This window comes from Salmo salar, chromosome 10 (assembly GCF_965601325.2).
Source record: "Salmo salar chromosome 10, fSalSal1, whole genome shotgun sequence".
Taxonomy (NCBI): domain Eukaryota; kingdom Metazoa; phylum Chordata; class Actinopteri; order Salmoniformes; family Salmonidae; genus Salmo; species Salmo salar.
Window position 1 is genome coordinate 127125001 of NC_138300.1, and position 14653 is coordinate 127139653.

At 44.9% G+C, this 14653-nt stretch overlaps 1 protein-coding gene across 1 annotated transcript in view; it reads left to right on the top strand.

The window, feature by feature from the left end:
* Positions 1-14653, top strand: part of vwf (von Willebrand factor) — a 156892-nt gene that overhangs the window by 4616 nt on the left and 137623 nt on the right. The window contains exons 6-11 of the mRNA XM_045688600.2: positions 483-604; positions 1470-1701; positions 3977-4099; positions 4968-5079; positions 5184-5230; positions 7665-7801. Coding sequence (XP_045544556.2) covers positions 483-604; positions 1470-1701; positions 3977-4099; positions 4968-5079; positions 5184-5230; positions 7665-7801 — 773 coding nt within the window. The remainder of the gene's footprint in view (positions 1-482; positions 605-1469; positions 1702-3976; positions 4100-4967; positions 5080-5183; positions 5231-7664; positions 7802-14653) is intronic.

Genomic DNA, 14653 nt, shown 5'->3' on the forward strand with positions numbered 1-14653 from the left:
ATGAAGGGTTAGGGTTAGGGTTAGATAATATGAGAGGGAGGAGGTCTGAGAGGCGATGAGAGATGATGAAGGGTTAGGGTTAGGGTTAGACAATATGAGAGGGAGGAGGTCTGAGAGGCGATGAGAGATGATGAAGGGTTAGGGTTAGGGTTAGCCCTAAATAATATGAGGGAGGAGGTCTGAGAGGCGATGAGAGGTGATGAAGGGTTAGGGTTAGGGTTAGATAATATGAGAGGGAGGAGGTCTGAGAGGCGATGAGAGGTGATGAAGGGTTAGGGTTAGGGTTAGGGTTAGGGTTAGGGTTAGCCCTAGATAATATGAGAGGGAGGAGGTCTGAGAGGCGATGAGAGGTGATGAGGAATGTGTGTGTGGGTCTGTTTGTGTTTGTGAAGGCACCAACTACATTCCAAATGAACTGTAGCTGTATTGAGGAGAGACACAAACAGGGAGATCTGTGTAATTACATGTTTGTTTGTGTCCAGGTTTCCTGACAGACGACAGTTATGACTTTGCCAACTCCTGGGCCCTGAAAGGGGCGGGTCAACCCTGTCGGCGCGTCACTCCTCCCAGTCAATCCTGTAACACCACCGTAGATACGTCCACAGTAAGACCAATAGTACTCTTATCCCAAAACTGCCCCCTAGACACGGATTCACCAACCTTACCCTGTGTGTTCTCAGTGTTCCTGCTCTGTGCTAACGGTGTGTAGAGGTGGAATTAACATAGAGAAGAGAAAACATCTTGCTGTGTTTTGTAAACGGATGTAAAATGCATCTTATTGTCCTTTCTGTTTGGCCTCATTTGAAGTTTCAGGTCCACTTCTCCACTCGGATGAGAGATCTCTGCTCGCATCTTTAGACCAATCAAATGTACTCCTTCACGCCACTCACCAACAGCCATTCTATCAACAGACAGCCTCTGATTGACATGTACTTTAGTCCAGTAGTAAGATTCATTTCAAGACCTTAACCCTAACCCTAACCCTTACCCTTACCCTTACCCTTACCCTAACCCTCACCTTAACCCTTACCCTCACCCTAACCCTTACCCTCACCTTAACCCTAACCCTTTATCAACAGACAGCCTCTGATTGACATGTACTTTAGTCCAGTAGTAAGATTAATTTCAAGAAAAACCTTAGGAAATGCAGCTGTGTGTGCCAGCTGTTTGAGCCAGCTGTGTGAGCCAGCTGTGTGAGCCAGCTGTGTGTTGCCAGCTGTGTGCGCCAGCTGTGTGCGGCAGCTGTGTGCGCCAGCTGTTTGAGCCAGCTGTGTGTGCCAGCTGTTTGAGCCAGCTGTGTGTGCCAGCTGTGTGCGCCAGCTGTGTGCGCCAGCTGTGTGTTGCCAGCTGTGTGTGCCAGCTGTGTGAGCCAGCTGTGTGTGCCAGCTGTGTGTTGCCAGCTGTTTGAGCCAGCTGTTTGAGCCAGCTGTTTGAGCCAGCTGTTTGAGCTAGCTGTGTGTGTGTTCTAGATGTTATCCAGGTGCAGTGTGCTGCGTACCTCTCCTGTCTTCCTGCGCTGTGCCAGTCTGGTCTCTCCAGAAGCCTTTCTGTCTCTCTGTGAGGAAGAGGCGTGTCACTGTGGCCAGGGGGAGGGGCTAGGGGTGGGGCCAGACTGCCACTGCCACGTCCTATTGGAGTTCGCCAGGACCTGCCATGCCCATGGCCAAGTGCTGCACGGCTGGTTGGAGGAGAGCCAATGCAGTGAGTCTCTGAGAGAAAGGAGGGGAGGGGAGGGGAGGGGAGTGTCTGTTTGCAGTGCAGAGGACTTACGTTTTGTAAACCTACTGTTGTAAGTCTGAACACTAATATGAAGTTAACTGTAGCTGGCTTCAGACCTTTAGGAGGATTCTGTATCTGGCAAAAACAATATTCCAGTTATTTTCTGCCCTTCTTGAGACACTGTAGCAACAACATAGGCAGTAACACTTCCTCAAAATATAGTCAGGTCCAGAAGTATTTGGACAGGCACACAATTTGCATGATTCTGTCTCTGTACACCCCCACAATAGATTTCATCATTCTGTCTCTGTACACCACCATACTGGATTTGAAAGGAAACAGTCAAGATGTGTTTTAAATGTAGACTTTCATCTTTAATATTAGGGTTTTGTCAAAATTATTGTATGAACCCTGCAGGAATTACATTTTTTTTTATACATAGCCTCCCAATTTTAGGGGCTCAAAAGTAATTGGACAAACTAACATAATCATAAAATAAATTGTGAGTTTCAATCATTTGCAGTCAATGACTGCCTGAAGTGGTGGCAGGGTAGCCTAGCGGTTAGAGCGTTGGACTAGTAACCGAAAGGTTGCTAGGTTGAATCCCCGAGCTGACAAGGTACAAATCTGTCATTCTGCCCCTGAACAAGGCCGTTAACCCACTGTTCCTAGCCCATCATTGAAAATAAGAATTTGTTTTTAACTGACTTGCCTTGTTAAATAAAGGTTAAAAAGAAGAAGAAAAAAAACGTTATTTTTTAAGTGCCATAAACATCACCAGATGCTGGGTTTCTTCCCTGGTGTTGCTCTGCCAGGCCTTTACCGCAGCTGTCTTCTGTTCCTGTTGTTCTAGGGGCTTTTGCCTTCAGTTTTGCCTTCAGCAAGTGAAATGCATGCTCAATTGGATTCAGGTCAGGAGATTGACTTGGCCATTGCAGCACATTCTACTTCTTTGCCTTCAAAAAGTAGTGGGTTGCTTTCACAGTATGCTTCGGGTCATTGTCCATCTGCACTGTGAAGCGCCGTCCAATGAGTTTTGAAGCATACTGTGCATTTGGCTGAATCTGAACAGATAATATAGCCCTAAACACTTCATCCTGCTGCTTTTGTCAGCAGTCACGTCATCAATAAATACACGGGAACCAGTTCCGTTGGCAGCCATACATGCCCATGCCGTAACACTACCTCCACCATGCTTCACAGATGAGGTGGCATGCTTCGGATCATGAGCAGTTCCATACTCATCTTTTCCCATCATTCTGGTACAAGTTGATCTTTGACTCATCGGTCCATAAGATGTTGTTCCAGAACTGTACAGGCTTTTTTAGATGTTTTTTGGCAAATTCTAATCTGGTCTTCCTGTTTTTGAGGTTTACCAATGGTTTACATCTTGTGGTAAACCGTCTGTATTTACTCTGGTGAATTATTCTCTTGATTGTTGACTTTGACACAGATAATCCTACTTCCTGTAGGGTGTTCTTGATCTGGTCAACTGTTGTGAAGGGGGTTTTCTTCACCAGGGAAATAATTATTCTGTCATCCACCTCAGTTGTTTTCCGTAGTCTTCCGGGCCTTTTGGGGTTCCGGAGCTCACCAGTGAGTTTTAACAATGTACCAAATAGTCGATTTGGCCACACCTAATGTTTTAGCCATCATTCTGATGGGTTTGTTTGGATTGTTCAGCCTAATGATGGCTTGCTTCACTGGCAGTGACAGCTCTTTGACTTCATATTGAGGGTTAACAGCAACAGATTCCAAATGCAAATGCTACACTTGAGGTGAAGTCTAGACCTTTTATCTGCTTACCTGTAAATGAACTAATGAGGGAATAACACACCCCTGGCCATGGAACAGCTGGGCAGACAGTTGTCCAATTACTTTTGGTCCCTTAGAAAGGAGGGGACCATGTATAAAAAGTACTGTAATTCCTACACCATTCACCCGATGTGGATGTAAATACCCTCAAATTAAATGTGAAAGTCTGCCCTTTCAGCTCATATTCATTATTTAATTTCAACTCCAACATGCTGTGGTAGTCAGCTAAAATAATAAAAACTTGGTCAATGTCCAAATACTCATGGACCTGACTGTAAGTCAAAATGTATCTAAGATAAATCAATAAATCTGTAATTCATTTTGACATTATTACAGAGGAGTTCTTAGCCGTGCAATTATCAATCTAGCTAAGATGTTTGGTGCACTACTTCTCAAGGTAAATAACGTGGAACTGGAGAAAATAACACGTGTGTGTGTGTAGCCCCCAGGTGTCCAATAGGGATGCATTACAGTGAGTGTTCTAGGTCTTGCTCCACCACCTGTCAGAGTCTCAACATCCAGGAGGTCTGTAAGGAGGAATGTGTGGACGGCTGCAGCTGCCCAGGTAAGAACAGGACACTACACAGTATTTAATGTCTGTGTGTACTCTCTCTAACTGTGGTGTGTGTGTGTGTGTGTGTGTGTGTGTGTGTGTGTGTGTGTGTGTGTGTGTGTGTGTGTGTGTGTGTGTGTGTGTGTGTGTGTGTGTTAGTGGGTGAGGTGTTAACTCTCTCTCTGTGGCAGTGGGTGAGGTGTTAACTCTCTCTCTCTCTCTGTGACAGTGGGTGAGGTGTTAACTCTCTCTCTCTCTCTGTGACAGTGGGTGAGGTGTTAACTCTCTCTCTGTGGCAGTGGGTGAGGTGTTAACTCTCTCTCTCTCTGTGTCAGTGGGTGAGGTGTTAACTCTCTCTCTCTATGTCAGTGGGTGAGGTGTTAACTCTCTCTCTCTGTGTCAGTGGGTGAGGTGTTAACTCTCTCTCTCTCTCTGTGTCAGTGGGTGAGGTGTTAACTCTCTCTCTGTGGCAGTGGGTGAGGTGTTAACTCTCTCTCTCTGTGGCAGTGGGTGATTAACTCTCTCTCTGTGTCAGTGGGTGAGGTGTTAACTCTCTCTGTGGCAGTGGGTGATTAACTCTCTCTCTCTGTGGCAGTGGGTGAGGTGACTCTCTCTCTGTGTCAGTGGGTGAGGTGTTAACTCTCTCTCTCTGTGTCAGTGGGTGAGGTGTTAACTCTCTCTCTCTGTGTCAGTGGGTGAGGTGTTAACTCTCTCTCTCTGTGTCAGTGGGTGAGGTGTTAACTCTCTCTCTGTGTCAGTGGGTGAGGTGTTAACTCTCTCTCTGTGTCAGTGGGTGAGGTGTTAACTCTCTGTGTCAGTGGGTGAGGTGTTAACTCTCTCTCTCTGTGGCAGTGGGTGATTAACTCTCTCTCTGTGGCAGTGGGTAAGGTGCTGGATGGTGGTCTCTGTGTGGAGGTGTCTCACTGTTCCTGTATTCACATGGGTCAACACTTCCCTCCTGGCTCCAGCATCTCACAGGACTGCAACACCTGGTACACAAACACACACACAGAGTTGTGATGCTATCAGGACAGGGGGGTCTTTCTCTAAGTCATGGCTTCGTTCATGCTGTTTCTCTCCTCTCTTCTGTGTCCAGCATCTGTCGACACGGCTCCTGGGAGTGTACCAACCAAGGCTGTCCTGGTGAGACACAAACACACATACACGCTTACACACACACACTAACACACAATCACACACCCTCACTCACACAAACATACACACTCACACAAACACACCCTCACTCACACAAAACACACCCTCACTCACACAAACACACCCTCACTCACACAAACACACCCTCACTCACACAAACACACCCTCACTCACACAAACACACCCTCACTCACACAAATACACCCTCACTCACACAAACAGACCCTCACTCACACAAACAGACCCTCACTCACACAAACACACCCTCACTCACACAAACTGACCCTCACTCACACAAACAGACTCTCACTCACACAAACTGACCCTCACTCACACAAACACACCCTCACTCACACAAACACACCCTCACTCACACAAACACACCCTCACTCACACAAACAGACCCTCACTCACACAAACACACCCTCACTCACACAAACACACCCTCACTCACACAAACACACCCTCACTCACACAAACACACCCTCACTCACACAAACACAACCTCACTCACACAAACACACCCTCACTCACACAAACTGACCCTCACTCACACAAACTGACCCTCACTCACACAAACACACCCTCACTCACACAAACAGACCCTCACTCACACAAACAGACCCTCACTCACACAAACAGACCCTCACTCACACAAACAGACCCTCACTCACACAAACATACACACTCACACAAACACACCCTCACTCACACAAAACACACCCTCACTCACACAAACACACCCTCACTCACACAAACACACCCTCACTCACACAAACACACCCTCACTCACACAAACACACCCTCACTCACACAAATACACCCTCACTCACACAAACAGACCCTCACTCACACAAACAGACCCTCACTCACACAAACACACCCTCACTCACACAAACTGACCCTCACTCACACAAACAGACTCTCACTCACACAAACTGACCCTCACTCACACAAACACACCCTCACTCACACAAACACACCCTCACTCACACAAACAGACCCTCACTCACACAAACACACCCTCACTCACACAAACACACCCTCACTCACACAAACACACCCTCACTCACACAAACACACCCTCACTCACACAAACACAACCTCACTCACACAAACACACCCTCACTCACACAAACTGACCCTCACTCACACAAACTGACCCTCACTCACACAAACACACCCTCACTCACACAAACAGACCCTCACTCACACAAACAGACCCTCACTCACACAAACAGACCCTCACTCACACAAACAGACCCTCACTCACACAAACATACACACTCACACAAACACACCCTCACTCACACAAACACACCCTCACTCACACAAACTGACCCTCACTCACACAAACACACCCTCACTCACACAAACTGACCCTCACTCACACAAACATACACACTCACACAAACACACCCTCATTCACACAAACTCACCCTCACTCACACAAACACATCCTCACTCACACAAACACACCCTCACTCACACAAACTGACCCTCACTCACACAAACACACCCTCACTCACACAAACACACCCTCACTCACACAAACTGACCCTCACTCACACAAACATACACACTCACACAAACACACCCTCACTCACACAAACTGACCCTCACTCACACAAACTGACCCTCACCCACACAAACACACCCTCACTCACACAAACACACCCTCACTCACACAAACTGTCCCTCACTCACACAAACACACCCTCACTCACACAAACACACCCTCACTCACACAAACTGTCCCTCACTCACACAAACACACCCTCACTCACACAAACACACCCTCACTCACACAAACTGACCCTCACTCACACAAACACACCCTCACTCACACAAACAGACCCTCACTCACACAAACACACCCTCACTCACACAAACACACCCTCACTCACACAAACATACACACTCACACAAACACACCCTCACTCACACAAACTCACCCTCACTCACACAAACTCACCCTCACTCACACAAACACATCCTCACTCACACAAACACACCCTCACTCACACAAACACACCCTCACTCACACAAACACACCCTCACTCACACAAACACACCCTCACTCACACAAACATACACACTCACACAAACACACCCTCACTCACACAAACTGACCCTCACCCACACAAACACACCCTCACTCACACAAACACACCCTCACTCACACAAACACACCCTCACTCACACAAACTGTCCCTCACTCACACAAACACACCCTCACTCACACAAACACACCCTCACTCACACAAACTGTCCCTCACTCACACAAACACACCCTCACTCACACAAACACACCCTCACTCACACAAACTGACCCTCACTCACACAAACACACCCTCACTCACACAAACAGACCCTCACTCACAGACACTCCCTCAGTGCTGTGTTATGTGTTCTTTTGCAGGGGAGTGCTTAGTGACGGGCCAGTCTCACTTCAAGACGTTTGACAACAAGTTCTTTACCTTCTCTGGCCACTGTCAGTACCTGCTGGCTAGAGACTGCACTGACAACCACTTCTCTGTCATCATAGAAACTGTTCAGGTAAGACACTTCCATCCCATATAAACATCCTGCTGCAAGTCACCTACTGTTTTTAAATGGGCTTCAAGCTTATATCATCAAATTTATGAAAATGGGGTCGTTTAAAATACTGTACCCGTCATAGGTTTGGACACACCTACTCATTCCAGGATTTTTCTTTCTAGACATCAAAACTATGAAATAACACATATGGAATCATGTAGTAACCAAAAAACTGTTAACCTCTTACATCTAGACGTTCCGCTAGCGGAACACCTGCTCCAATATCCAATGATGGGCGTGGCGCGAAATACAAATTCCTCTAAAATCCGAAAACTTCCATTTTTCAAACATATGACTATTTTACAGCATTTTAAAGACAAGACTCTTGTTAATCTAACCACACTGTCCGCTTTCAAAAAGGCTTTACAGCGAAAGCAAAACATTAGATTATGTCAGCAGAGTACCTAGCCAGAAATAATCAGACTACCCATTTTTCAAGCTAGCATATAATGTCACAAAAAACAAAACCACAGCTAAATGCAGCACTAACCTTTGATAATCTTCATCAGATGACAACCCTAGGACATTATGTTATACAATACATGCATGTTTTGTTCAATCAAGTTCATATTTATATCAAAAACCAGCTTTTTCACATTAACATGTGACGTTCAGAACTAGCATACCCCCCGCAAACCTCCGGTGAATTTACTAAATTACTCACGATAAACGTTCACAAAAAGCATAACAATTGTTTTAAGAATTATAGATACAGAACTCCTCTATGCACTCGATATGTCCGATTTTAAAATAGCTTTTCGGTGAAAGCACATTTTACAATATTCTCAGTAGATAGCCCAGCCATCACGGCTAGCTATTTAGACACCGACCAAGTTTAGCCCTGACCAAAGTCATATTTACTATTACAAAAGTTTCATTACCTTTGTTGTCTTCGTCAGAATGCACTCCCAGGACTGCTACTTCAATAACAAATGTTGGTTTGGTCCAAAATAATCCATCGTTATATCCAAATAGCGGCGTTTTGTTCGTGCGTTCCAGACACTATCCGAATGGTAAATAAGGGTCGCTCGCATGGCGCATTTCGTGACAAAAGATTTCTAAATATTTCATTACCGTACTTCGAAGCATGTCAACCGCTGTTTAAAATCAATTTTTATGCAATTTTTCTCGTAAAAAAGCGATAATATTCCGACCGGGAATCTGAGTTTCGGTAAATAGAGGGAAAAACAGAAAGACGGGGGCGGCCAGTGCACGCGCCTAAGTCCACTGTCCCCTGATCGGCCACTTGACAAACGCGATAATGTGTTTCAGCCAGGGCTTTGAATTACGTCATTCAGCTTTTTCCCGGGCTCTGAGAGCCCATTGGAGCCGTGGGAAGTGTCACGTAACAGCAGAGATCCTTTGTAATGGATAGAGATGATAAAGAGGGCCAAGAAATGGTCAGACAGGGTACTTCCTGTACAGAATCTTCTCAGGTTTTGGCCTGCCAAATGAGTTCTGTTATACACACAGACACCATTCAAACAGTTTTAGAAACTTTGGAGGGTTTTCTATCCAAGGCTAATAATTATATGCATATTCTAGTTTCTGGGCAGGAGTAATAATGAGATTAAATCGGGTACGTTTTTTATCCAGCCGTGAAAATACTGCCCCTAGCCATAACAGGTTAAACAAATCAAAATATATTATAGTTTAGATTCTTCAAAGCAGCCACCCTTTGCCTTGATGATAGCTTTGCACACTCTTGGCATTCTCTCAACCAGCTTCACCTGGAATGCTTTTCCAACCATCTTGAAGGAGTTCCCACATATACTGAGCACTTGATGGCTGCTTTTCCTTCACTCTGCAGTCCAACTCATCCCAAACCATCTCAATTGGGTTGAGGTCGGGTGATTGTGGAGGACATGTCATCTGATGCAGCACTCCATCACTATCCTTCTTATTCAAATAGCCCCTAAACAGCCTGGAGGTGTATTGGGTCATTGTCCTGTTGAAAAACAAATGATAGTCCCACTAAGCGCAAACAAGATGGGATGGCGTATTGCTGCAGAATGCTGTGGTAGCCATGCTGTTTAAGAGTGCCTTGAATTCTAAATAAATCCCTGACAGTGTCACCAGCCAAGCACCCCCACACCATCAGAATCCTCCTCCATGCTTCACGGTGGAAACCACACATGCAGAGATCATCCGGACAGATTTCCACCGGTCTAATGTCCATTGCTTGTGTTTGTTGGCCCAAGCAAGTCTCTTCATCTTATTGGTGTCCTTTAGGTATATTTTTTTATTTCACCTTTATTTAACCAGGTAGGCTAGTTGAGAACAAGTTCAAGGAGAGGGGGTACAAAAATGGTCAGATTAATACTGCCATTGAGAAAATTGAAAACAAGATGAGACATGACATGACCCGCTATAAGTGGTTGTTCCACTGGATATCATAAGGTGAATCCACCAATTTGTAAGTCGCTCTGGATAAGAGTGTCTGCTAAATGACGTAAATGTAAATGTAAATGTAATTCAAAGTGCTCTGAACAAATTAAGGGAACCGTTCAAACATTGGCGCATTCTAAGATCCGGTGATAGTATGGTAATGTCTTTTTAATTTTTTTATTTCACCTTTATTTAACCAGGTAGGCTAGTTGAGAACAAGTTCTCATTTACAACTGCGACCTGGCCAAGATAAAGCAAAGCAGTGTGACACAGACAACAACACAGAGTTACACATGGAGTAAACAATAAACAAGCCAATAACACAATAAACAAGTCAATGACACAGTAGAAAAAAAAGAAGGTCTATATACAGTGTGTGCAAAAGGCATGAGGAGGTAAGGCAATAAATAGGCCATAGGAGCGAATATATACAATTTAGCAGATTAACACTGGAGTGATAAATGAGCATATGATGATGTGCAAGTACAGATACTGTTGTGCAAAAGAGCAGAAAAGTAAATAAAATAAAAACAATATGGGGATGAGGTAGGTAGATTGGGTGGGCAAATTACAGATGGACTATGTACAGCAGCGGCGATCGGTTAGCAACTCAGATAGCTGATGTTTAACCTCTCTGGGCTAGGCGGGACGAATTTGTCCCACCTACGCAACAGCCAGTTGAATCCCGTGGCGCGATTTTCAAATACCTTAGAAATGCTATTACTTCAATTTCTCAAACATATGAATATTTTACAGCATTTTAAAGACAAGACTCTCGTTAATCTAACCACACTGTCTGATTTCAAAAAGGCTTTACAACGAAAGCAAAACATTAGATTATGTCAGCAGAGTACCCAGCCAGAAATAATCAGACACCCATTTTTCAAGCTAGCATATAATGTCACAAAAACCCAGAAGACAGCTAAATGCAGCACTAACCTTTGATGATCTTCATCAGATGACAATCCTAGGACATTATGTTATACAATACATGCATGTTTTGTTCAATCAAGTTCATATTTATATCAAAAACCAGCTTTTTACATTAGCATGTGACGTTCAGAACTAGCATACCCCCCGCAAACTTCCGGGGAATTTACTAACAATTTACTAAATTAAACGTTCACAAAAAGCAGAACAATTATTTTAAGAATTATAGATACAGAACTCCTTTGTGCAATCGAGGTGTCCGATTTTAAAATAGCTTTTCGCGTGAAAGCACATTTTGCAATATTCTCAGTAGATAGCCCAGCCATCACGGCTAGCCATTTAGACACCCACCAAGTTTAGCCCTGACCAAAGTCAGATTTACTATTACAAAAGTTTGATTACCTTTGTTGTCTTCGTCAGAATGCACTCCCAGGACTGCTACTTCAATAACAAATGTTGGTTTGGTCCAAAATAATCCATCGTTATATCCAAATAGCGGCGTTTTGTTCGTGCGTTCCAGACACTATCCGAAATGGTAAATCAGGGTTACGAGCATGGCGCAATTCGTGACAAAAAAATTCTAAATATTCCATTACCGTACTTCGAAGCATGTCAACCGCTGTTTAAAATCAATTTTTACGCCATTTTTCTCGTAAAAAAGAGATAATATTCCGACGGGGAATCTCCGTTTAGGTAAACAGGGGAAAGAAAACAAAGCATTCGGTCGACGCGGGCACGCGCCTGAGTCTCACAGTACTGTAACCAGCCACTACCCAAACGCGCTACTTTTTTTCAGCCAGAGCCTGCAAAGCCACGATTCAGCTTTTTGCCGCCTTCTGAGAGCCCATGTGAGCCGTAGGAAGTGTCACGTAACAGCAGAGATCCTTTGTAATGGATAGAGATGGCAAAGAAGGCCAAGAAATGGTCAGACAGGGTACTTCCTGTACAGAATCTTCTCAGGTTTTGACCTGCCATTTGAGTTCTGTTATACTCAGACACCATTCAAACAGTTTTAGAAACTTTGGAGTGTTTTCTATCCAAAGCCAATAATTATATGCATATTCTAGTTACTGGGCAGGAGTAGTAACCAGATTAAATCGGGTACGTTTTTTATCCAGCTGTGTCAATACTGCCCCCTAGCCCTAACAGTTTAAAGTTGGTGAGGGAAATAAAAGTCTCCAACTTCAGTGATTTTTGCAATTCATTCCAGTTACTGGCAGCAGAGAACTGGAAGGAAAGGCGGCCAAATGAGGTGTTGGTTTTGGGGATGATCAGAGAGATATACCTGCTGGAACGTGTGCTACGGGTGGGTGTTGTTATCGTGACCAGTGAACTGAGATAAGGTGGAGCTTTACCTAGCATAGACTTATAGATGACCTGGAGCCAGTGGGTTTGGCGCCGAATATGTAGCGAAGGCCAGCCGACTAGAGAATAAAGGTCGCAGTGGTGGGTGGCACAAGGTGATTTGGTAACAAAACGGATGGCACTGTGATAGACTGCATCCAGTTTGCTGTGTAGAGTATTGGAAGCTATTTTGTAGATGACATTGCCGAAGTCGAGGATCAGTAGGATAGTCAGTTTTACTAGGGTAAATTTGGCGGCGTGAGTGAAGGAGGCTTTGTTGCGAAATAGAAAGCCGATTCTAGATTTCATTTTGGATTGGAGATGTTTAATATGAGTCTGGAAGGAGAGTTTACAGTCTAACCAGACATCTAGGTATTTATAGTTGTCCCCATATTCTAGGTTGGAACTGTCCAGCGTGGTGATGCTAGTCGGGCGGGCGGGTGCAGGCGGGTAGCGAACGGTTGAAAAGCATGCATTTGGTTTTACTAGTGTTTAAGAGCAGTTGGAGGCCATGGAAGGAGTGTTGTATGGCATTGAAGCTCGTTTGGAGGTTAGTTAGCACTGTGTCCAAGGAAGGGCCAGAAGTATACAGAATGGTGTCGTCTGCGTAGAGCTGGATCAGGGAATCGCCCGCAGCAAGAGCGACATCATTGATAGAAACAGAGAAAAGAGTCGGCCCGAGAATTGAACCCTGTGGTACCCCCATAGAGACTGCCAGAGGTCCGGACAACATGCCCTCCGATTTGACACACTGAACTCTGTCTGCAAAGGTGAACCAGGAGAGGCAGTCTTTAGAAAAACCAAGGATATTGAGTCTGCCGATAAGAATACGGTGATTGACAGAGTCGAAAGCCAGGTCGATGAAGACGGCTGCACAGTACTGTCTTTTATCGATTGCGGTTATGATATCGTTTAGTACCTTGAGTGTGGCTGAGGTGCACCCGTGACCAGCTCGGAAACCGGATTGCACAGCGGAAAAGGTACGGTGGGATTCGAAATGGTCAGTGATCTGTTTATTAACTTGGCTTTCGAAGACTTTAGATAGGCAGGGCAGGATGGAAATAGGTCTGTAACAGTTTGGGTCTAGGGTGTCACCCCTTTTGAAGAGGGGGATGACCGCGGCAGCTTTCCAATCTTTAGGGATCTCGGACGATACGAAAGAAAGGTTGAACAGGCTTGTAATAGGGGTTGCAACAATGGCGACAGATAGTTTTAGAAAGAGAGGGTCCAGATTGTCTAGCCCAGCTGATTTGTACGGGTCCAGGTTTTGCAGCTCTTTCAGAACATCTGCTATCTGGATTTGGGTGAAGGAGAAGCTGGGGAGGCTTGGGCGAGTAGCTGTGGGAGGAGGAAGAGCGGTTGGCCGGGGTTGGAGTAGCCAGGAGGAAGGCATGGCCAGCCATTGAGAAATGCTTATTGAAATGTTCGATTATCATGGATTTATTGGTGGTGACCATGTTACCTAGACTCAGTGCAGTGGGCAGCTGGGAGGAGGTGCTCTTGTTCTCCATGGACTTTACTGTGTCCCAAAACTTTTTGGAGTTAGAGCTACAGGATGCAAATTTCTGCTTGAAAAAGCTAGCCTTTGCTTTCCTGACTGACTGTGTATATTGGTTCCTGACTTCCCTGAACCGTTGCTGGTTTCTTTGCAGCAATTCGACCATGCCACCTTATTCCTCTGAACAGTTGATGTTGAGATGTGTCTGTTACTTGAACTCTGTGAAGCGTTTATTTTGGCTGCAATTTCTGAGGCTGGTAACTCAAATGAACTGATCCTCTGCAGCAGAGGTAACTCTGGAACTTCCTTTCCTGTGTTGGTCCTCATGAGAGCAAGTTTCATCATAGTTCTTGATGGATTTTGCAACTGCATTTGAATAAAGTTCTTTACATTCTCTGGAATGACTGACCTTCATGTCATAAAGCAATGACGGTCTATCATTTCTCTTTGCTTATTTGAGATGTTCTTGCCATAATATGGACTTGGTCTTTAACTTCTTTCGGATCAGTAGGACGCTAGCGTCCCACCTCGACAACATCCGGTGAAATTGCAGAGCGCCAAATTCAAATTACATTACTATAAATATTTAACTTTCATAAAATCACAAGTGCAATACATCAAAATGAAGCTTAACTTGTTGTTAATCCAGC